The sequence below is a fragment of the Centropristis striata genome, chromosome 8 (assembly GCF_030273125.1).
Source record: "Centropristis striata isolate RG_2023a ecotype Rhode Island chromosome 8, C.striata_1.0, whole genome shotgun sequence".
NCBI lineage: Eukaryota > Metazoa > Chordata > Actinopteri > Perciformes > Serranidae > Centropristis > Centropristis striata.
Window position 1 is genome coordinate 36,752,843 of NC_081524.1, and position 19,140 is coordinate 36,771,982.

The 19,140-nt window shown below is 37.5% G+C and overlaps 1 protein-coding gene across 1 annotated transcript in view; it reads left to right on the forward strand.

The window, feature by feature from the left end:
• The window catches only part of sntb1 (syntrophin, basic 1), a 49,440-nt gene that overhangs the window by 13,512 nt on the left and 16,788 nt on the right, over window positions 1–19,140 (forward strand). The window contains exons 2-5 of the mRNA XM_059340144.1: window positions 3,413–3,656; window positions 14,212–14,329; window positions 14,467–14,556; window positions 16,822–16,958. Of these exons, the coding sequence (XP_059196127.1) occupies window positions 3,413–3,656; window positions 14,212–14,329; window positions 14,467–14,556; window positions 16,822–16,958 (589 nt within the window). The remainder of the gene's footprint in view (window positions 1–3,412; window positions 3,657–14,211; window positions 14,330–14,466; window positions 14,557–16,821; window positions 16,959–19,140) is intronic.

Genomic DNA, 19,140 nt, shown 5'->3' on the forward strand with positions numbered 1-19,140 from the left:
ATATCCACTCGAACATACATTCATTCACACAGACAAAGAAAATGAGTAAATAAAATGGACAGTGACAACAAACATCAAACTAATGCAAAATAAGTACTAAAATGAAATAAATAAGACTAAAGTGGAGCAAAATAAAAAAATAAAAATAAAATAAAAGGCAGGGTCATTTCATAACCTGTTGTTCAGTCAGTGTTATCCGTTTCATTGGTCAAGAATGACATAAATGATTCCCAAATCCAAGCAAACTCCTCCTGTTTACCTTTAACAATGTATGTCAATCTCTCCAGTCCAAGACAAGTCATCAACTCCTTCTTCCATATTGCCATTGATGGTGGTTCTACATTTTTCCAATATAGTGCAATCACTCTCCTTGCATGGAGAAGTCCAAAGTCGATCATTTTTGATTTCCTCGTTGTTCTGATGGAGTCCATATTAAAGCATGCTTACATTTAAGGACACTAAATAAGAGGTGAATTGCTGTTTTGGCTATCAGCATTTTGACATTTGCCCTCATAATATCACAGTGGCAGCAAAGAGGACCAACTGGGCCAGCTCATTGGTAGCTAATCATTTGATCAGCTGAGCTTCCTGCTGCCTGTGCATCAAACACAAACTACTTTATTTGCATTCTCTTCAGCGATAGGAAAACAAATTATACACAAATTCAATTTTATATGTAGCTTAGAAAGATGTGTCAGGTGAAAATCCACCTACTGAACAGCTTCTGGTGACAAACGGAAAAAGTCAACCCCAAAAGTTTCCAGACTACCCACACATCCTGAGTTCAAGCATCATTTATGCATGGATAAATTGCTGAGAGTTATCTTTCAATCTGCTGCCCCATGACAGTCTGCAATACTTGCCGATTGCCTCAGAGGTGCCATAATTAAACAGTTTCTATTTTTGCTGTGTATCTAAATATCTGTGGTATTCCCACATCCTCCCTCTGACCTATTAGGGAGATAAACTACCTTCAAACATCAATTTGTTTGTTGCCTCTGATATAATCAATGGGATTCATCTCAAATTACCACTATATATTTGCAATTAAGTCTACTTTTATTCTAAAGAACATTTAATTTCACAGCATGAAATGAACTTATATTAAAGTGCACTTTTTGTAAGGATGCAAACATTTCTAATAAGTGCACTTCAAAAAAGCATACTAATGGTATATTAAAAAGGACTTGGATGCAAGTATACTTTCCATAAGTACACCCACTTACTGCTAGAATAATACTTAACCATAATACACTTACATACAATATACAATACACTTTAATAAAGTACCCTGAAATACACTTTGAGTTTTGCAGAATTAGTATATCAGATTTATTGAAATTGAATGTCATATATTTTGAAGTACACCTTTTAAAAGTATGTTAAAAGTAAAAGTATACTTGTAATAACTGCACTTTACTAAAATTATTATTGATTCTTTTTTAATTAAAGTATGCTAAAGTATTTTATTAAAGTATTTTTTTTAAAACCTGGGGTAGATTATACTCAGATTTGAATTGGCCTCTATGTAAAATTATGTAAAACCATGCTATTGCCTGGAGACTTAAGTGTTCAGTGCATTTGAATTCTTTGAATATGATTTTATAAGCCTTTTGATACTTATTTGGGTGTCTGCTTTATAGAATTGTAGTGGTGCTTGATAAATACATTTGAATACATAATTAAGAATATATTTTCTTGATTGCAAAATAAAGTTAATTTATTCATTCATCATTTGATAAAACAAACTTTACAGCATTCTCTTCCGCACAGTAATTTGGAGTTTTATTAGCACAATGAAATTAGTGAGACAGTAATCTGTGTGTGTTGCTCACCCAATTATTAAATGAAGCACTGCTGCAGGAATCCAGTGAGTTAAATAATTTTTATCCTTGTGTTTTATCACTCTGTGATGCTTTATACTTCACCGAACACATATTTGCATATTACTGAATCCTGTATGCAAAGGGACAGCAATTTGGTGTCGAAAGAGTTCTGGAGTCTGTTTGAAGAGTATTGACCAATCAAGATTAAGTGACTTAGGTTGCATGCAGCTAATCAGTCCATGTGGACATCAAAAAAAGGAAGAGAGCATTGGCTGAAATGCAATTTCGGAAACCATCAGACTTTTCCAACAAGACTTTGCTTTTAATAGGCTTTTCTACTGCATTCCTATGCAGATATGTTTTTTCAGAAATTAGACAAAATGTCATCTTTATCTTACAACATCTACAAAGTGTTTTAAAGAAGTTGCTATTTGAACTGTAAACAATGAACAGGGCATGACAGAGGAAGTCTTGCCCCGGATATCTGTTTTCCAGATGTCTGCTGACAACACCGGAACCACGGAAAAGCCGAGGCTAAATCAGATTGATACCCAATGGGTTCTGAAATTGCAATAACCTGCATCTTTTGCCATGTAATGTGTTCAAATTCACCCCCCACCAAAACCAAAAGTCTCTCTAGAACAGGCATGTCCAAACTATTCCAGAAATGAAGGGCCATGCAGCTGCAGATTTTTGTTCCAACCAATGAAGAACACACCTGATTTGACTGATCAGCTGTTTGAAACCTGAGATCAGCTGATTAAATCACTCGTGCCTGTTATGCTTCTGCTTGTTTACACTGCAAAAAAAGCCAACTTGTATTTTTTGGCCTAAAACAGTGATTTAAGTTGGTAAAACATGGAAATATAAATGATTGACATTTAGGGCAATAATGTAAGTTAGCACAACAAAGGAAGCCAGTTGTCTGCTCAAAAACAAGTTAGTGAGTTGTTGTTACTTATATCTTTAAGTTGGGGTTCACAACAAGGGACAATAGTTCTGCTAACTCTTATTTCTTTGTTGTGAAATGCGGGAAAGCGGTGAAATTCGGTCATTAGCGAAAGCTAGCGGCTAACTGATGCTAGTGGCTAACTGATGCTAGCGGCGCTGCTTGTTACAGCTTCTAGAGTAGCCATTAGCGTATCAATGCTAACTCAAAATTTTAGTCGCAACATTAGCTGACATTTCATAGCGGCATTACAATCGTCCCAATTCAGCACATTGCAGAAGTTAGCAGAATTAAAAGTTATTATAACTTATAATGTAAAATTATAAATTAGTACAACTTACAGTTGACAAAAATCTGAATTCAGAGTTGAGCAAACTCAAAAACAAAACTTAAAATATTTAGTTTAATTGTCCAACTTAAAATTTTATCCAAGTTTGTTGCCTTGAAATTTTGAGTTCACCCAACTTTTCTTTTTTTTTTCTTTTTTTTTTTCCACATGGCCCTCTCTGGAATAGTTTGGATATGCCTGCTCTAGAACATTGACATTTCTTTAATGTGCTACTTCCATGTCCCAATTCAACCTTCTTTACCACGTCTTACTGTGTACTGGAAATCTATGTCTTCCTTTTCTGCCCAGTGAAGTACATGCGCGAGGCCACACCGTACGTCAAAAAGGGCTCCCCTGTGTCAGAGATCGGCTGGGAAACCCCCCCTCCGGAGTCTCCCCGCCTCGGCAGCCCTCCCATCTCCTCTTCTTCCCCAACTGACCCTCCGAGCTCCCCGACCCAGCCCTCCCTGTCCCTGCAGGGAGACAGGAGGTACATACCACTCAAGATGTGTTGCGTAACCCGAGCCATGACCACACCAGACCCTGAGAACAGGTACGTGAAACACACACACACACGCACGCACACACACACACACACACACACACACACCATAAAAATGCCTGAAAGCAGTTTTCTGGAGTTGCAGCTGTCTTTTTCAGTCATCCAAAACTATCTGTCTGCTCCTCTTTTCCTGTCTCCGCTTTTTATTCACAGGCTGATAACTAGTTCATTGATTAACACGTATGGTTCAGTCAGCCAGCTAACATGCAATCGTTTTTAAAGATTTACATCTTCAGTAGGAACACTGCAAAAAAGCCAACTTGTATTTTTTGGCCTAAAACAGTGATTTAAGTTGGTAAAACTTGGAAATATAAATTATTGACATTTAGGGCAATAATGTAAGTTAGCACAACAAAGGAAGCCAGTTGTCTGCTCAAAAACAAGTTAGTGAGTTGTTGTTACTTATATCTTTAAGTTGGGGTTCACAACAAGGGACAATAGTTCTGCTAACTCTTATTTCTTTGTTGTGAAATTCGGTCATTAGCGAAAGCTAGCGGCTAACTGATGCTAGCGGCTAACTGATGCTAGTGGCGCTGCTTGTTACAGCTACAAGAGTAGCCATTAGCGTATCAATGCTAACTCAAAATTGTGGTCACAACATTAGCTGACATTTCATAGCGGCGTTAATCGTGCCAGAGAAATTTTGAGTTGAGCAAACTCAAAAACAAAACTTAAAACATCTAGTTTAATTGTCCAACTTAAAATTTTATCGAAGTTTGTTGCCTTGAAATTTTGAGTTCACCCAACTTTTCTTTTTTTGCAGTGAATAAATAGTCTTGGGGTTACGAGCAACAGACAGGATTGGAAAGTTTAATAGTATTGACAGACGGATTAACAGGTTGTTGGTGGTGTTGTTGGTGAGTGCCTGCTCAGACTGCAGCCTCTAATAATGGTGTTTACAACTTTCTCAAGAAATGCTCATCTAAATAACTTCACACTGTGCTGCCTTGGGTCCTGAGCACAGCCTGGTCTACTTAAAATTACGCTCCCATGCATTGTCAATTATGTTTTGAGGGAAACATATTTTTACCTGGATTATGTTTTTTCTTGATTTATCACAAAAACGTTTACAATGAACAAGTTATTTAAAATAAGTATGTTTATTTGTAACATGTATGTATGTATTTGTTTTTTTAGTAGACCTAACCTCATAGTTTTCACTACTTAAACCTCACAAAGTTAGTAACAAATATATTTATTTTAACCCAAACCAGGATCTTTCATTATACACTAACCAAGTAGTTCTGCTGCCTAAACCTTGCGCAACTAAGACCATTTCACAACATAAACCATGTGTTTCAACTGTAGTTAGCAAGGTTAACCACATGTTTAAAACTACAAATGTAATCAGGGAGAAACATAATGGAAAATACAGTTTGGTTGTATGAACATGTCATTTTTAGGAGACTGTGTTGGTGTTTTCATAGCCTTTTTTTAGCTTGTCATTGCTAGCAGCTAGCTATTTGGGACCAGGCTATTTCCAGGAACAAAAGCGTTCATTACTGATGCTTGAAATGTTTGAGTGTGCTACATTGTAACATTTGGGTTTCTCCGAATACTTTCGAATACGAATACGAATACTTTATTTTTGGATAGGGACAGTGCACATTAATGAGCATCGATAAACATATATGCCGGATTATAGCAAGGCTGCTAGTTTGCATCAGTAGTCCCTAAAAAATGAAAAATAAATACAAATATAAATGACAGCAAGTACATAGATAAGATACAAATAGAGGAGACAACACACACACACACAACACAACAGACCCAGACAGGATATAACTGTGCAATAAAAAGTAATGTTCAAGTCGTCTCAAGTCCAGTTAGTGGTCACACTTTTGATGTAATTTGAGCCATTGTTTCTCCGGTCTCTCCTTGTTCATCTGTTCTAAAATATACAGTAGAAAGCAAGATCTAAAGAGCTTGCACTGCATCTCCTCTAGTCCTCAGTATTACATCCGTAGAATGAAGTCAATCGAATGAACTGTTGAACATCAAAGGACTGACATATACATACAGACAGAGACTTCTTCCATTTAAGTCATGTTTAAATACAATTAAATTATTTAAGTCGTGGAAAATACAGAATATTGGCACCATTATCCTTTAAAAATAAATTAAAATTCGGTTGGTGTTTGTTCTCACATGAGCACTAATTTTGTCAAAATTGTAATTACCAAAGATAATAAAATTTCAGTTCGACACCGCCATTATGAAGTTGGATATACGTTGCAGTGAGAGCAGTATGTCATGTGAGTGTAGTAGCGGTGAACCCGAGTTGACTCTCTGAACTAGCTCATGGGCTTTGCTTCAGTATTGTCACTTGCAGATGCTCCAAAGTTCAATTTTAAACTAACAAAAAGATGATTACCTTAATGAACCAAAGGTTAACCAATTCTTCCCTGCTGCTTGACTCAACAGTGTGACAGACAGAGAATAGAAAAAGCCTTCCCTCATTTCTGCAGCTGCCTTCTGATATCCTGAAGGGATTACCCAATTCTGTTGTCTTAGAATTTTTTACTCAGTTTTTCTTAAAGACAGACGTTTGAAGTGGCACTTTGATCATTCCCAGTCAGCGGGGGGTGGTCTGTAAGGAGGTGTCTTCAAATTAATTGGTTGGTAATATGACAATGGTCCAATCAAACAGTAGGGGGGCAGAAAGAGATTTGCTGTTTAAATATTTTTGGTGTATGTGAATGTGTGCTTTCTGTCCCAGTAGTCTGCCTCCGTTTCTCTCTTCTCGTGCTGTTTCTCTTCCTGCCTGTTGTTTTGTTTTTCACTCCTTACTTGTTTGTGTTTTTATGTCACTTTTGTCTTAGCTGCCTTTCTTTTCTCTCTCTCTCTCTCTCTATCTATCTGTCTATCTTCGTTCCCAGCTTTCTGTTATCTGCATGCCTAAATCAATGCTCTCCTTCCATCCCCATCCTCTACTCATTACTGTCTCCCTCTTGATTCATGGACTTTTCCTCTCTCTACGGTTCTGAGTGTCTCCTTTATCGTTACGTCCCTCCATCCATGTGTGTCCCCCTCTGCATATGTATGATTTTAGAAGTATGAGATAGTTGAACCTCACTAAACTTCAAAGCTTCAGACGATGGAGGCAACATCAAAGTCAAGTCTTTACAGTGAGCAGTGACTTCAAAGTCCCCCTGTCTGTATAGACGTTGTTAGACGGCTCAACGGCACCACTGTAAAATGTAAATGCTAACACACACAAACAATCAATCCAAAAAAAAATAATTTGTAAATGAGAAGAAAAATAACAACATCTTCTACAGACATGGCAGATGGTTCTCTGCTGGCTGTCTCTCCTGTATGATAAAACTTTCATTTCCCTTAAAAAAAACAAAAAAATAACTGTAAAAAAGTACAGTATTCTTGACAGAGGGACTGCAGTTGTCACTTTTCCTTGCTGGGAATGTGTCCAGTCTTTGGAGAGTAAGTTAATTGACAGATTGTGTCCATGAGCGATTCTCTGTACTTTGCCCCTGGCAGGATGAGCACCATCATGACTCTTCAGGTTTGAGATTTAAGCTTGAAAACTGTTAAAATGTAGACCAGGATCTGAAGCCGTGCTCAAACTGTATACATCATTTTGGAAACAGCATCTTTTTGAAGAAAAGAACAGTCTTACATTTTAGGAAATGTGACTTTTTTGCTTTCTCGCCGACAGTGGCGGTTCTAGACCCATTCTGCTGTGGGGGCCAAGCAGGGACCGAGAGAAGCTGCTGCTAATTCATGTTAGCATTAATTGGAGCATTAACTGGGATGTTAGTTTTGGCTAGCAAAAAAACAAAAACAAAATGTATCTTTCTTACCTCAGAAAACTGAGCAGCGACTCCTTGGAGCGTCTGTTAGTCCAACCAAACACTGAACAAGACATTTTTACTGAACAAAACGTTCAAATAAACTGTCATTAAGTGAAAATACAGTGAAAGGGTCAAAGTTATGAGACCAAATCGGTAAACGTCCTCTTTTATATCTATATAACGTTATATATAACTTTATTGACTCGTTGCCGTGGATACGCATTGCTCTGCTTCTCTCCTGATGACGGCTCGCCTTGTCAGTGACCTGTAGCCCCGCCCCAAATCATACGATTCTTTATCTTCTATTTTCTTCTAAATGGGGCCATTATTAGAACTACTGACATCAAATTGTCTTGAAGATGATTTTTTACTAGCGATTGAGACCATAATGTTGTCCTGAAAAAATGTTCTGAGGTAGTAAATCAAGTCAGAAGTTTTCAAATTTTGCACCGAAAAGAATGGGCAGATTTTTTTTCCAGCCAAACTTAGCACCCCCTGCTGGAATTTTCGGTGGATTGCAGGCTTAAGGCACTTCCTGGTTGGCCTCCATGCTCAGACACGGAGATTGCCGCCTGATTTTTACTAGCTTAAAGACAGGCTGTCAAGATGAGTTAGCCTAATAGAGCATGACCTAGCTTAAGGGGCTATAGAGTGCTGCTCATTTAATGTTTGTGTAAAAATTTAAGCTGCTCTTGCACAAGTCTTGGTTTAAGTATTAAACATTTTAAGAGCACAATAGAGTTGAACATTCACTCTGTTGGCCATAACTTTGACTTTATTGGTCAGTTATACAAGAAGTTGGAGTCAATAACTCATCTAGTGACAAGGTGAGTTTTTGCTTTCCACAGATAACACCGTGTTTTCATGGTTTGATAACGCTGGCTGAATTTACCTTGACCAACTTGTTTTTTAATGAAGGTCCTTCCTTGTCCTCACAGCCAGGGACAATTCCTCTCTGACTCACCAGTGAATATTTAGTAAATGTTTAAATGAGCGGACACACAAGCTGAAATCTGGTTGGAGAAATTAAATAAACTCTCTGTTTTTCTTATTTTGGGTTCAGAGCTGAAATGGTTTAAGGGGCTTCATGTTAAGTGACAGAGAAATCTGGCTTATCTTTTTATATGAGACTCAGAGCAATGTTGCATCCCTCTGAGGCCTTCTCTTTTCATTTCAGCAGATGTTGTTTAAACTGTGTGTAAGCCTGAGAGGACAGACAGGAGAGACGGATATAAGGAGAGACGGAGCACGTACAGCGTTGAGAAGAGATGATAAAAGACAAGGGAAGTTAACGTGAGGGAGGAGTGTATGGAGAAGAAAAGAGAAGACGTGTTTTATCTTCTTTCTTTTTATTACTTTGAAATGCTCTGATGATATTTTCTTCACCTTACTGCACCATAGACACCGACTGTATAAGGACATAAAGTCTAACTTCCTGTGACATTGGTGACAGATTAAATGAAAGAAAAAAAAATTATAGGATTACACCCTTATCACTTACAGTGTGGATTAAAATGTTATGAGAAGGTGTGGAGAGACTGGATAAGAGAAAGTGAGGGGGGTGGAGGAGGAAATGGAAAGGAATTGAGAAAGAACAGGAAAGGCAGAGATTAGTAAAGATAAGGAGAAGAGAGACATGCCAACAGAAAAGAGGAGAATTAGCTCCTATAATGGATGAAATAGATCTCTTCTTTTCTTTCACAATTAATCTGGAACATTACTGAGGCAACATACTTAAAAAACCTGCAGTGGCTATGTGGGAAAGTTGGATATCCATGGAAAACACGTATGACTATGCAGGCGGACGAGATGACTTGTGGCAGCACCAGCATGGTTCCTCACAGTGTGACGGTTTTCAGCAGAACCTCAGTTTAACCTTGACGGGTTTTTGAAAGGAGAAGGACTAACACTTACTCGCCAGTCCTCAGCGAGGTCAGGTGTCGGGTTGCAACTAAATGAGATTTGCACGGTACAATAACCATCTGAGAAAATGTCATGGTATCATGGTATTAAGCAATTATGATTATTATTATCACTTACAATGACCCTTAAGAGAATGAAAATTGAAGGAGGCTTTTTTTGTGAAGTCGAACAAACACTGTGTTTTAATTACTTTACCTACAGCCAAGAAGGGCATGTTTGTAGCTATGTTTGTTGGTTTGTCTGTTTTATTTGTGTTGCTGCTAATTGGAAATGGGATTTCCTGACTGAAATACATGAACAACACTTTTAGTTGAATGGAAGTATTTTATGGAAGTACACTACTGGTCAAAAGTTTTAGAACACACCAACTTTTCCAGAATTTAATTGAAAATGATGCAGTTTAATGTCTCAGTGTACTCTGAAATTAATGCACATTTGCAACATTTAAAATTCTTTATTGAGCATGATAGTGTTTTCAAAGAAAGAAAAAAAGATTCAAAATCACATTTTATGTTGGACTAAAGGACTTAAAAAAACACACAAAATGACAAAAAAACACCAAAAGACACAAAATGACTAAAAAAAGACACAAAATGACTTACAAAGACATGAAAAGAATTAAAAAATGGACAAAATTGCCCAAGACTCCATAGAGTTAAGTTGTTAACCCATTTCTTGTTCCCTGAAAAAAAGGCCTACTTGCATAATTCTGAAATGTACATTATTTTTCAGTTTTGGTTCAGCTTACCTTTTTTTATTTACCTCTGGCAGTTCACCACTTACTTTTGTACCCTTTCAAACTGTTCATTTGACTTGAACTGCTTGAATTTCAATAAAAAACTGGAAAAATTGGGGTGTTCTAAAACTTTTGACCGGTAGTGTATGTGTTAAAAGTCTCCTTTTTTAAAATAAATGCAATGGTGCCCATGGTGAGATTCTTCATCAAGGCTGTTTTTATGTATATGTACAATGTATGATCATTTTCATACTATGGTATACCATGGAACAGTATAAAAACAAGTTTCATAGTATACTAACCCTGCCACCCTAGTCAGGTATGTCTCCATACTATAATATGATGGGGAAGACTGGGCTTATAACTTAAATGGCACATCCTCTTACTTTTGTATCATAGGACTACTGATCCCTTAAAAAAAACAACCAGAGCATCTGGAGATTCTGTATGATTATGCTGTTATTTGAACCTCTAAGGTGTACTTTTGAGAAGATTAGTTGTTGTACTCAACACGAGAAAGCTTAATCCTACAAATCCAAGGAATCATGGGGAAAAAAGCAATATACTGCAGGACTTCTTACAGTCATGGGATAACCTTTAACTCTACTTGACTGCCTAAAGACTTGACTTGGGACTTAAAGCAAGAACATCCGAGACAAGTGTCTAAATTTGACATTTAAGTAAAATTAATAATACAGCAACATGCAGACCTCACATGGCCACACAACTTAAAAATTCATGCAATTTTAAAAAGTTTGCATTCATAAAACAGAAAAGACCTGCAACTGACTTACAATTAGCTCACACAAAAGTGCCCTTTGGGCCCATAAGTGTGACTTAAAATATGTTTTGCCAAGACTTGGGACTTCTTTTGGACTTGTCCCAAAAAAGCTTAAAGCTTAAAAAGAGCTGTGACTGAAGGCAAGTGTGTGTACAACAACATTTTTTCTGTGTTGAATCATTATCTCTATTAAGGCAGATGCATGGTAGGCCAAAACAAACAATTAAATAGATTCATTGTGAAATCTAACCATGTGTCTGGTTCTCTAAGGGCATCTGTGACATCATTTAATATCTTAATTCCAACAGGCTTATATTTTGTTTTGTTCTATCCAAATCACCAGTATTTCAACAGTGTTGTCAGATTCGTCACTGGATTAAAATGAATATTTGGCCATTAAACATTTATTTCATGCAACTGTTATGTGCATACAGAGTTCATTCATGAATATTTATAATAAAATTAAAGTATGAATCACATCTGTATGCTAGAAGAGACGTTCCATGCTTGAATACATATTTGGTCTATATGCTGTAGCGCTAATCCTGTGAGAACAACTCTCCTTTGATCAAGTGAGAGATTGATCTTCATTCAGGCAGGACGTCTTCGGGTCGTCCAGTCCATGTGCTGTGATTCTCCATGTTAATGTGTCATGCATGTAAGAAAAGGTAGCCCCAAAGTCACCCCACATCTTAGCCTGAAAACGGCAGACAAAGCTTTCGCTTAGGCCCCGTTCACACGAGGACACTCGCGGGTGAAAACAACAAAATATTTTATCGGAAGTGCCTTTCGTTTAGACGGTGACGCCGTTTTGGGGGCTTAAAGACGCAAAAATCTGAAACAACCTTCCAAAGTGGAAAAGTTAAATCTGCTCCGCCGTAGCGTGTCGTCTACACTGACAAGACGCAAAACTCTGATCTGATCTGCTCACGTCACGTATGTGTTTACGTCACATACATGCTCCAGTACAGGAAAATAAACAAACGTGGGATTATTTCCATGGTGGGACCTTCAAGCTGCTCTGGCAGCTCTAATAAACTTACAGGAGTCTTTCCACCAAATGTACAGGATATGTACAGATAGTATTAGTGAACAGAGAAGGATCTGGAATTACCTCCATCATATTCTGGATGCAGCAATTGGTCGGAGGCGAGCCAGACGGCTGTGAACGAGACCTGGGAGATCTAGGGATGGTGGAGAACTTTGTGGAAGGAGTAGCTGATGAAAATGTGTGGCGTGAAAACTTCTGCATGCCCAAAGATGCTCTTATGGCTTTAAGTGATGCCGCCTGGCTGCATACAATCGAATTTCACAGACTTTTGCGTCACCGTATGCAGCAGATTTCCTCCCGAAAACGCTCGTCTAAACGAGGAATAAAAAGTGAAGACGCGACGCCACTTTTGCGTCTTCTGTTCAGACCGTCCTTGTGTGAACGGGGCCTCAGTCTGGTAAAACTCACAGGAGTCAAGTTGTTGCTAAAACAAACACCATCCTTAAAGAATGTCCTCTATCAAATGCACATCTGGCCCGGAGTCTACCCCCATCACTCCCCCTCCGCTCTCCCCCGCCCTGTCCTTAATCAACTTGCCTTTTACAGGCAGCATTTCTATTTTTAACCCAGAGAAACACCTGGAGCTGATCTAGACGGTCTCTCCCGCCTCTAAGGGGTTCTGATGGAAGAGCAGATTCATCACATTCACTGGGGCTTTTCCTGGTCCCCAGTGTGCACTGTATGAATAAAGAAAGCTGCAGAGAAAGCATGTTTGCAGAGTTGAAACCACCCTGGTTTTGGAGTACTTTCTATTTTAAACCAGTGGGAGCACCTGGACAGTGGAGTGCTGTGAACAGAGATACTAGATGGCTTCAGAGTTGATGGTAAACTTACTGCCAAAACTCAGCATAAGGCACACGAAGAATCATTCACCATGTCTTGATTTGATTTGATTTTAAGTTTATTTCGAATATGAAAACAAATAATAATAAATAAAAAAAAGAGTCAGACAAAACATCTAACATGACAGAATGCATATTCGAAAAGGAGTGAGAAGAAGTAAAACTTATAAACTCCCACCCCCTCTCCTTAAATATGACAAGTTAACATCCTTGTCTTAACATGTCTTGTATTACAAAAACATAAATATAATTTACCTATACAGCGAAATTATACAACGCACACATACTTATGAAAGGAAAAGAAACAATAACACAAGGAAAAGAAACAACAACACAAGGAAAAGAAACAACAATCTACACTAGTCTAATCTTCTAAGCCTCTGAATCAGCTATACTTAATAGTTCATGTGCATTCTTTTCATTAATTTCCTTCCTCAAAAAAAGGACAACAGTTCAGCTTTACATTAGCATCAGTGTTTAGAGTATTTTTCCTGCTGGTTTTGCTCCACAGAGATGAACCCTAACTGTATGGATGCTACAATATGAAATGCACTGCTTTATTCACTGTAAAAGCTGCAACGTGTACCTTTTTAAAATTCATATTCATTGAGTACACAATCAAAGAGCTCTTCAATGTGATCAAGACGCATCCTACAGATGCATTTCTCTCGAGGCCAGAAATACTCCCATGTGATGTAAGAAGATTAGCTATGGAAATTTATTGGGAGAAAGCACTTTGTCATATGGCCCACAGAGGATGCATGAGCAATGCCCGTTTTGTGTATTGAATTGACTTGAATACACTGAAATTTCAATTGTTCTGACCGAACGCCCATTTTCAAGTGGATAACACCAACGAGCATCTGTTGAAGCCGAGACCTAAATGGATTAAATTTGGTTTCTAAAAACTATGAGCTGAGATTAAATTGAGTCCAGTCGGGTCTGCGTGATAAGCTAAAAAAAAAAAAAAAAAAAGATTTTTTTTTTTTTGTAAATATGTATTATATATGTATGTTTAGGGGGGAAAAAAAGTGTTAATTGAGTAATGGAGAAGGGGTAGGTTTAAATAAGCATATGCTTCATCCTACTCCTTTTCGGACATGTTGCGTTCACATTACAGCGTTTGTTTTGACTATTGCTATTTTATTTTATTTTATTTTTTGTTTTTTTTGTTTTGATTATTCTCAAGGGATGTATTTGTTTTTGTGTTTACTTTGTTGTGTTACTCGCACATGTTCGAAATAAAAGCTGAACTGAACTGAACTGAAGTATAGCAATAGATGTTCAATATTCAAAAAAAGAATTTATTCATTGAGGGTTGTGAACTTGCAAGTCTTGCAACCTGCCCAGTGATAACAGAGAGGTTAAAGCTGTTTTAACTTTTCTTATCTTTTCCTCCAGACAACTGGAGCTGCATTCCCCCGACGCCAGACACACCGTGGTGCTGCGGTGCCCAGACCAACCATCTGCCCTGTCCTGGTTCTCTGCCATGCACTCTGTCACATCCACACTGGCACAGGTCGGTTTTTTTAGGGGTGATTCTCATCAATGTGACCATTAGAATTTGAAATTTCAGTGGTGCCATACTGTGGTCGTGATTCGGCTCCTCAGAGCTGCTTTGAATCTAATGCGTTCTGAATGATTATCCCACCACAGCGGGCGCTGGCAGAGGTCATCCAGAACACAGCCAGGACGGGGGTAGCTGGCAGCAAAGAGATACGACACCTGGGATGGCTGGCAGGGAAGGTAGGAGTGTGTGTATGCACATTTGACACAGACAGAGGGTGTAAAACGCTTTATAATACCCAACTGTACAATCATGGGTGTCTGTATGTGCGTGTGTGACACCCATGCGTTTAGATTTCTCACATTTTTAATGGGGTTCCTTCACTTTTATAACCATTTTGTGACACTGGTGTGTTCTGTAGGTGTATATGTGTTCTTGTCCTATCTTTGTAAGGACCAGTTTGAGGTTTTCACTTTAAAAGTATGACACTTTTGGAAAATAAGGACACTTCCTCTCATCTTCATAAGGCTGAAGATGAAGACTTGATTTTTGTAATATGTCTTCATGGCCGTCCAGGTTTAGCTTCATATTTCTTGTTGTTACACTAGTTTAGTAAAAGGTTAGTTTGGATTTGAAGTGGGGTTGAATAAGGTACTATCTATAGTCAGTGTATGGCAGTGGTGGAATGTAACTAAGTACATTTACTCAAGTACTGTAGTTAAGAACAATTTTGAGGTACTTGTAATTCACTTCATTAATCTCCACATATTTAACTCTATTATTATACTTTTTACCCCACTACATTTAACTACCAGCTTTATTTACTTTTTCAGGTTGAGATTTAACATACAAATATGATCAATATAAAATAATTATGTATGTTTGAAAGTATATTAGAAAAATTTTAAATTAGCCCAACCTGGACAGTAAAATACTGCTTTACATAAATGCATCATAATATATACCATACTATATATACACTGGTGTATATTTACTATACACCAGTGTATAGTATACTGGTGCATACTATCCCAAAACATCTAACACCTTATTTTAAGTTTCATCACCTTTAATGAGCCTTTTATTTATTTATGATCAATTGCATTTGAAGGTTCTTATTATAATGTATTAGTTATCTAATAAAAACAGGGTTAAGGTTAGGTTGGGGTCTTTCTGTGAGCTTAGGGATGCATTATGGCAATCGGTATTGAATTACAAAAATGTGTGTGTGTGTGTGTGTGTGTGTGTGTGTGTGTGCATAGGTACCTTTGTTTGGTGCAGATTTTTGCATTGTGCATATCTACTGTATACACACACACACACACATCTTTGAAATTCATACAAGCATGTTCACACACAGGGAGAGCTTTACTCTCTTTTATACAAAGACACACACACCTGTGCAAACATATCCACATACACACACATACACACATGCATACCTGCCTAATTTAGTCCTCATGAATTTGCCAATATTTGATCTTTCAAATGCAGTACAATACTGTTCCTTAGCAACATATTCTCATTATGTTAAAAAGCTGACCCTTGACCCTTTAAATCCCACGATATGATTGGCTGAGGCAGAGCTTCAAAGAGCAGCTTAGGATTCCATGGCTGGGCTGCAGATAAGCGCTCATAATGAGAATAGTTATGGAGCATTGTAAAATGAAATACGGGGCTGTGTGTGTGTGTGTGTGTGTTGTGAACTCTAACTTAAGAGATTAACAGTGTGGGTTCTGAAGGGAAAGCGAGGGGTTTGCTTGTTGGGAGGGTTGGGTGGGCGAGAGGGCACAGCAGGGAAAATGCATATGAAGTGTACCTGCACACATAAGCCACCTTTATTTTAACAGTGTAGTGAACTTAAACATTTCTTGCTAGGGATCAGCTTTGGAAAAGCCATAAATAAATAACATTTGGAGCATTTTGTAGTGAAATACGACACAGAGACAGATGGAAAGAGTTAGATTGAGAGGCAAAGACTGTTCTACACCCACTGCTGAGTACACACTGAGTGTAAACACACACACCATCCCTCTCTCTGACACATTAGTCCCATAATGAGCAGCTCACTGGCAAACAACCATTGATATTGCTGATGAAATGCCTGCTTTCATTTACAAACCTGAGAACAATTTCAGTGTTTGTGGAAAAATACAACCGATCATAGGAGCATCAGTTTCTTAAGCATCAAATCAATTGTGGTTGTGCTTTATTCAAATTCAACATGAGCAGCCTTGTAGGTAGATTCAATGAATTAATCTTTTACAGCTCCTCAAAGATTTGTTGATAATATTATAGAATGAATATTTAATGCTCTTTGAGCTGCTGATCAGGCTCAGTAATCATTTTTAAGGTATTACTTCAGGCTCTGGTGCGCTTAACAAAAAAGTACAATACCCTGTTTAAAAAATGACTTCAAACAGCAGTCCTCCCACGGTCCCTGCAGAAGAAGTGCATAGATTGATACAAGCTTTCCTGTCTCGTTGTTTATGTTTGTGCTGCAGACAGAGAGTGAGAAGCAGTGCTGGAAGCCGGTGCTGGTGGTGGTGACGGAGAAAGACCTGCTGCTGTATGAGAGTGTACCGAGAGGCAAGGAGGCCTGGCAGAGCCCTGCACACACTTACCCACTTTTAGCAACACGGTAGGTCCACAACCATCACAACCATCACAACCATCACATGGATATGTGTTGATATGTGTCACAGTTTAAAACCAATAATACATTTGATATCTATGAAAAATACCTCTGCAAACTATATGCTAAAGTGCTACCACACCAGTTGTCAGCGAAATTTAGCATTTGAATAATGCAAAGCATCTTAACATGCAAAACTGGTAAACATCAGCTGCTAACCACCAGCATGTTAGCATTGTTAAACAATTGAAACTTATCAAAGGTGATGTACTGCATTTTTATTTAATTTTTGTCACAACAAGAATAAGAGTCTACATCAGACCTGGGCACTGGGCGGCCGCGGGCCACATCCGGCCCGCGTGAGGTTACCCAGAAAATAGAAATCAATAAAACCGCAGTGCTTTTATTTTGAAGGCGATTTACGTATAACTGAGTTACCCGAGGTACCTTGTCAAAAACACCTATTGCTTTTTGCATAAAGTTAATAAATTAAAAAGTAACAAGTTAATAAATTCCTTGGTCACCTTGTGAATCCACCGTAAGAGCTACGAGGTGGGAAAACAATAACAAACATTAGCATTAGCACTTGAGCAAACAAGCACTTTTACTATAGTTAAGACAACAAATATAGCCACTAATATATATGACAGAAGAAAATAAACTTTAACAAACCTTGTGTCCTGTCAGCCACTATAGAAGCCTTTTTCATACTTCATATCAACTTTATATGAATTATGACGCACTCGTTATTATTTACCGTTCGTTTTTTCATTTAACCGTTCCACCTGTTATTTCCTGTCACTGCCTTTCAAAATTAAAGCGCCCGTTTCACACTGGACGACACCTTTTCAAAATAAAAGCATCACAACATTGTAAAACACCTAGAAAATGTACAAACATGAAAAACAAGCTATATAACACAAAAACACCAATAGGAACCTTGCTAAAGGTCATAATAAAGGTCACAGTTATGTTTAAAATAAATGGAAAAGTGATATACTGATTGGAGTATTTACTTCTTTTTACTGGTATATTTAATTTAACCAGAGAATTTACTGTATTTCATTAAGCGGTTAAATTAATACTGAGCAGAATTTAGTTCAGAGTTTTGGTCCAGCCCCCGTAACCTTTGTGGTATTGGTCATGTGGCCCCTTGGGAAAATTAATTGCCCACCCCTGGTCTACATACTAGACGCTCTTTGAGGCTGTACTTATATACATTTATGCGTTTAGTTAAATGCTAACATGTATCGTTTTTCAGATGGGTGTGAAATCATAACCACTGTTAAACGACCACCAAAGTTGTTTCAAGTCATCCTGAGGTTGACATGAATTTTTGTGCCAGATTTTATTTTTAATGTATCCAGTAGTTGATGAGATATTTCAGTCCGGACCACAGTGGTAAACTTCTGTGTCATGCTCTTCTTGGCTCAGTAAACAACATACCTGCTCCTTGACAACAGTTTTCACTGCCACTTTTTATGAAGCTTTGCTCAGATGTGATGGACTGAAAACTCCACAGTGAGGGTGAAAAATGTCAGTTGTTGTCATGGGTTGGTTGGATTGTTCTTTTTTTCTTTCTGATTTGTTGTAAACAAGTTGGTAAATTTTACATACATAAATGAGTGTGAATTTAAACTATATAGGTAGTTAATAAAACTGTCAAATGTTACGGTGCACTCTTCGAAAAACTATGAAAAATAATCCCGTTGTTTTCTTTTCAGAATGTTATGTTATTAATGTTTAAATAAATGAATAAAATAATAATAAATAATAATAATAATGACAATATATATAATAAAAAAATATTTTTTTCTGTCTTTATCATTATCTAATTTTTGTTTTTTCCACAAAGATTTGGGGAAAAGGGTAATAATAAAAATAACGCTCCTTTCTTAGAAAAAACAGTGGTAACGCTTTATAATAAGGTCCTTAATAACCATTAATTAACAAGTAATAAGGCATTGTTCTCGCTTTAGATCCGGTATAGTTAACTTATAATAGATGAGCAATAAAGTATATTTTAATATCAATAAGCAAACAAAACAAGATTAATAAAGGCATGGCAAAGACATAATGGGTGGGTCATGGGTGTTTGTAATGCCATTATTAACACTTATATAAGCTTATAAACACACAATAATGTTAATAAGCATCTTGTAAGGATACACAAGGGCCTTATTACTTG